Source organism: Podarcis cretensis (genome assembly GCF_951804945.1).
Source record: "Podarcis cretensis genome assembly, chromosome: 8".
Taxonomy (NCBI): domain Eukaryota; kingdom Metazoa; phylum Chordata; class Lepidosauria; order Squamata; family Lacertidae; genus Podarcis; species Podarcis cretensis.
The window spans coordinates 49,740,978-49,746,515 of record NC_137177.1 but is presented as its reverse complement, the minus strand read 5'-3'; the positions used below and the strand labels follow the sequence as shown (position 1 = coordinate 49,746,515).

The 5,538-nt window shown below is 52.9% G+C and overlaps 1 protein-coding gene across 1 annotated transcript; it reads right to left on the bottom strand.

The window, feature by feature from the left end:
* Window positions 1-2,793: 2,793 nt before the first annotated feature.
* MARVELD3 (MARVEL domain containing 3) lies at window positions 2,794-5,528 on the bottom strand. The gene is made up of 2 exons (XM_079989173.1): window positions 5,245-5,528; window positions 2,794-4,056 (listed from the first exon to the last, which is right to left on the bottom strand). Exons 1-2 carry the CDS (start codon window positions 5,483-5,485, stop codon window positions 3,443-3,445), a joined length of 855 nt encoding a protein of 284 aa, XP_079845299.1. The 5' UTR covers window positions 5,486-5,528; the 3' UTR covers window positions 2,794-3,442.
* Between the last annotated feature and the right edge of the window lie 10 nt (window positions 5,529-5,538).

Here is a 5,538-nt window from a genome sequence, read left to right as displayed (position 1 = left end):
CCTTTCCTGCTTTTAGTAGCTGGTTTTGCAGCTCCTTGCATAGATGTTGAGCAGAGGACATTCCTGTTTTTGAAGGCCAAGATTCCAAAGTATGACAACTCCCTAAGAGAGATGTTTTCAGGGCAGAGGTCAGTGGGTTAGGGGGGCATGTGTAGGATTCCAGGAGCAGCAAAGAAGGGGGAAACACTTTAGAGTTCCCATCTATGATTGGCTAAAGTTCCTAAAGCTCATTGCCAGCCTGTTTGCCTTACAGAAACAGGTGGTGTGTCTGCACCCGCTGTTGGGTTGCGTGATGGGAGAGGGGGAGCCAGGCAGAAGCACTTCAAGAGCCACAGGAAGTCCTCTAGACATACACTATCCTAGCAAATGATTCGCTGCTGAGGTCCTGTTGACTGGGGCTGTGGTCAGCTGCCTCTCTCATCTACCCCCCAGTGAGACTTGATGTGTGTCCAGCTGGCCGTGCTGCTCAATGAAGGACAGGATGAAATTGAGGCAGTGGGGAATGGGGCTTTGTGCTCTCACAGAGGACAGGATGAAATCAGGGCAGTGGGGAATGGGATTCTTGTGATTCTCCAGCCGACAATTATTATGCAAAGCTCACCAGCTGGATTGCTGGAGGTGGAGCTTGTGGAGTCCAAACAAGATTCCGAAGAAGTCTGCTCTTCACCACCACAGCAAAAAGAGCCTTGGGGATCCCCGAAGACTAAGAAATGTATTTGGTTTGAGCTTCCTCTTCCTCATAGGATGAGCAGAGTTGGTAGTATGGCAAGACGCAGATGGCAGCACCGAGGACTCTTTTCCTGTTGCAATCTGAGCCTGTAAGATGATGGCTTCTGTCCCCTCCCTTACCCCTTACCCCCCCACACAACTAATGATGGCAGGTCAGACAGCTGGGAGTTGGGGGTTGGCAAGTCCTTTCGTCTTGAACAAACAAGTATCCCTTCAGGGGACACAGAGTTGAAGTAAGGTCACCTTTCCCTGCAAGGAGCTCAAAGTAGTACTGAAGGGTGTCACCCCTCCCCCCCAATGTCCTCAGAGCAACTCTGAAGGAAAGGATAAGACTTTGGAGTGACTGTCCAAAGTTAAGTCATGGTTGTAGTGGAGATTTCAGCCCAGATTCTAGTCCAACCCTTTAACCCATAGGTTTTCAACCTTTGTGGGTCTACGGCTCCTTTGACCAACTACGTTCTTTCTGTGGCACCCTTGTGGGGCTCAGAAGCCCAATTATGTCACCCCTTGCCTGCAGAGCTGGCAGCCTCTCACCCTTTTTTTGAACACCCTCCCTTATGGAGCGCTCCCTCAGCTTCCTCTCCTCCCCCCTCTCCTTGGGAGTCCTCTGGGCAGCTGCAGCTACCACCCCTGGTCTCTGAGCTGTCCCCCTCCGCCCCAAAAAGAAGTGCTGCCTCACCCTGCCCCACAAGGGCCTGGGAAGCACCCCCTAGCTAGCCCCAGAGGCAGCATTCATCTGGGGAGCTGCTGCAACAAACAGCTGTGCAAGGCTTTGGGAGGCAGAGACGCAAGAGGGCATCAGAGGAGGGAGGGAAGGAAAGAGGCACAAAGGCCAGTGTTGCCCACGGCACCCCTTGCCATCATTCAAGGCACCCCAGGGTGCCACAGCACACTGGTTGAAAACCACTGCTTTAATCACTCCACCATCTCCTTCCCTTGTAAGAGGCAGCCAGGAGCTCTGATGACTGTGCTGGAAATGAGATATGACCCACCTGTGAACTCTACAGCTGCTTTTATCATGGGCTATGCTGTCTGAGGCAATTGAACCTGTGGCCATCTAGGTGTTGATGATGGGAGCTGGGAGTTGAGCATCCCCACCCCTCAACTGAAGGATCTTTTTACACAGTGGCCCATCTTCCTCTCCCTCCATTTCCCACGGTGGAAGGTCCAGACTTATTGTGAAGGGAGAGCCTGTGTGGAATAACTTAACTATGTTGCGCTTTTGTTAACACAGGCTGGTACCTAAACCCCAGTCTAACTTGAGGAGTTGCACGTTGAGTATAGGATACCTCTATGCCTGCAGGAGGCAGGGTATAAATAGGTTGAATAACACAATTCCTACAATAATTGTGCTTTCTGGCCCTTAAAGTAGGCATAGCAGAGGGTAGCAGTCCTACTGGGTTGGGTGTTGCTCAAAAAAATGTCACATTAAAGCAATGGCCTTCCAGATGTTGCTGTACTAGAATCATCATCCTTGACCATTTAGCATGTTGCCTGGGGCTGATGGGCGAACTACATGTGGAGGGCCCCTGTTTCCCAGCTCTTCCTTCAAAGGTTTCTCAAATCTCGCCTTCCTTTCTGAGGGGTGGGCGTAGGACTAAGCTACAGAAAAAGTTTTATTGGACAAATGTTTTTGGATATGCAAAATTGTCCTTTGGGGACCACAGTAACTGCCAGGCTTTGGGAGACAGCCTTCTATGAGCTGTTGAGAGAATGTTGGTGTAATGTGCCAAAAAAGCTCTAGAATTTCAAGGAAGAGAGTACTAAATGCTCAGTTAAATAGGACCTCAGGGAATGTAGGTGTTCCAAGATGTTGCAGTTCTTCTGTGTGTATTGCTGGAAATGCAGTTAAATGCACCCCTTGGAAGTGAGCTGGCTTTTGCTTGGAGGATGAGTTTCCTCTTCTGCCTCATCACTGCACATTACTGGCAGGTGTTTTGTGTGTGTGTGTGTGTGAGAGAGGGGGGGGGGGAGATGCTTCTCTACATTGAGGCGGTCAAATGCAGCAAACCCAAAGCAAGGAACTCCAAGATCTCTAGTGTCTTTTGACATATGCATTTAAAGTGAATTACCAAGGTAGTGGATTTATTATTGTACAAAAGTACTATATTCCATAATGAAAACAATTTGAAACAAGACTGCACAGAACATCTAATAGATGCATTTGCCATCAAGGCAAATGTGTAACTTCCTCATGAAGGAAGCAGCTCAATGAGGTGAATGGAAGAAGGAATGAAAAACGTTTTCTCTGGCATTGTAAGAAGGGGTGGGTGGAAAAAGACACAGATTTTGCTTTCTATAAGAGGACTGGAGTTTTTTCTGGGGGTACCAACAAGATGGCACTTTGCCCCAAGGCATATATTGAAAGTCTCTGGTCAACGGTCTCACTCTAAGGGCATGATCAGAAAGGAAAAAGGAATGCAGAGGGAAGAAAGCAAGTGCTGGTTGGTGATGGGACCAAGTTGGTCTTCTTGCCATTACAGGTGACGTTCTATATTAAAGAGGAGCAGGGAGTAGTCTTGCTAGACTTTGCATCGGTATGTATGATGGGAAAGAAATAGGAGCTTGGAGAATGTTTACAAAACTGTGAAGGTAGGGTTTAGACAGAAAGTGATCACTGCCACCACTGTACATGGTTCAAAGGCACTGCTTAGCTTGGCTTAATAAGCTGCTCCATCCTGCTCTCCCTTCAACTCAGGCAGCAGAGGCCAAGTTAGGGCTCATAGCTGTGTGATGATGGTTTTGCTTGGAGGGTCCGGACAATCTTGAAGCCACGGACAGCCAACACAACAGCAACAGCGAAGGCCACAATGGCCGCCCCAGCAAAGAAGCCCACAGCGATCTCTGCTCCATGCAAACTGCAGCCAAAGCCCCTGTAGCCTTTGCTCTGGTAGAGGTTCTCTCGCTCTTTGCACAGAGAGGAGGCATAGATCTCGTGAAGGCGATGGTAGTAGAAGTACAAAGCTGGCACAAGACCAATTGCAATGGCCACATCCAGAATGGCCTCCGCTATCAGCCAGGCTGGGCAATGCCAGGGCACTCGGAAGAGACTAGCCACAATCTGGAAGCAGGCAAAGGCCATCAGCGCCCCTCCAACCGCCATGGCCACCTGGGCCGGTGGCACCTTGAGTTGGTGGAACTGAGCATCCAACTGCTGTGCCTTCTCCCCGTCAGCTCCACTGAGGCCACTGTAGGCCCCGCCGTATTGGTAGTAGTAAATGCTCCCCAGACTGAAAAGACCAGTGTAGCCACCTGTCGAATTGTAGGAGACTGAGCTGCAGATAACAATCAGCATGCAGAGGAGGAGCTGGAGCTGTTGGCAGCAGGCTAAGAAGAAGCAAGGGCAGAGGGGTGTTGTTAGTGCCATTTCTCTAACGCTGTGGGGCTCAGCCTGTGTGGAAGATGGAGAAACGGGGAAGGAACTTGGCCCCTCCAGGCCCACTCATAGAGGTCAGCTTTGTGGGTGGATTGGATCCCAAATCTTGCTGGGGTTAAGGGAGCGTATCTGAGCAGGCAGCGACTATCCTTCCTTCCATGTTTCTGCCAGGGCATCTTCTGCCCCAATGCCACATTGAAAGACTTTTCATACGTGAGGTTAGTGACCTCGGAGCTCCCCTCATGTTTCACCCTTACTTTTAGGCCAGGGATAGGGAACCCCAGGCATCAAATATGGTTTCCTGGGTTTCTCTACATGGCTTTTGGGACTTCCCCAGGCCATGCCCCATGCAAGCCTCACCTCCCCCCTTGAATTCTGATAATTTATCTTGCTCCCCTGGTGGAGACACAGGGAGAGAGGGATGTGTGAATAAATTAACATTTGTTGCCCCACCCACACTGGCCATATGGCCCCTGTAAAGTTGACTAGAATGGAATATGGCCCTTGGGCTGAAAAAGTTTATTCACCCCTGTTTTAGGCTGGGAGGAAACTGGGGTGACCTGGCAGCCTCGTGGGTGCCACCTTACTCCCTGGAGGGAGCTTGTGTTGACCACAGAGGCCTGAGGATTGTGAAAGAGCAAAGTGGTTCAGTCCAGGTGGGGAAAGGCCTTAGGCGTATTAAGGACGTGAGCGGGCAGCAGTGCAAGCCAAGCAGCTGGAGTGGGCCCTGCCAGGCAAGGCGGGGGGGGGGGAACCTGCCCATCTGCCTTGACGGCTGAGCAGCACTCACTCATTGCCCCCCTTGCCAGCAAGCTGTGGGGCCACAGGCCTGCCCCTCGCTACTTTTGGGCAGCCTGCGAAGGGGGGGGGGTGGCAGCGTCTGGCTGGCAAGCACCCCGTCCCCGCGAGGCAACAGCCTTTTTGCCCGCCCCATCAGGGAAGCTGTCAGTGGCCTCGCCCACATCGAGCTCACCAGCAGCAGGGGAGGAGGAGAAGGTACAAACGCAACCCCCCCCCCCCCTCATCGCAGCCCGGGCTCCTCATCCACGAGGGGAAGGGGGCGTGTCGTCGACATCGTACCGCCCTGACCCACCCCTTTGCGGGCCAGTAGGGACATCTAACCCGGCCCGGGCCCTCACCTCTGGCCGTGCACAGGGCGCGACATAGCGGTTTGTCCAGAAGGCCGCCTCCGCCTCGGGCCTCGGCAGGGGCGTCCAAAGAGGCCAGTGTGGTGCCTCGGGAGGGAGGGGGGCGGTGCTGCTGCTGCTGGTGCTGCTGCTGCTGTCGCCACGGCCACGGCTGCTCTCCTACCGCCACCACCGCCGGCCGGTCGTGACGCCAGTCCCGCGGCTTCCCGGGTCTCTTCCCGGCGTCCGCCATGGCTCGTAGCCTGGTGGCGCGCAGGGAGGTCTGGGTGGGGCGTCGCAGGTGAG

Coding starts and splice junctions, on each gene's coding strand:
- MARVELD3 (XM_079989173.1), bottom strand. CDS start 5,485: ATGGCGGACGCCGGGAAGAGACCCGGGAAGCCGCGGGACTGGCGTCAC. Junction 4,057..5,244: donor CGCCCTGTGCACGGCCAGAG/GTGAGGGCCCGG, acceptor GCTTCTTCTTAG/CCTGCTGCCAACAGCTCCAG.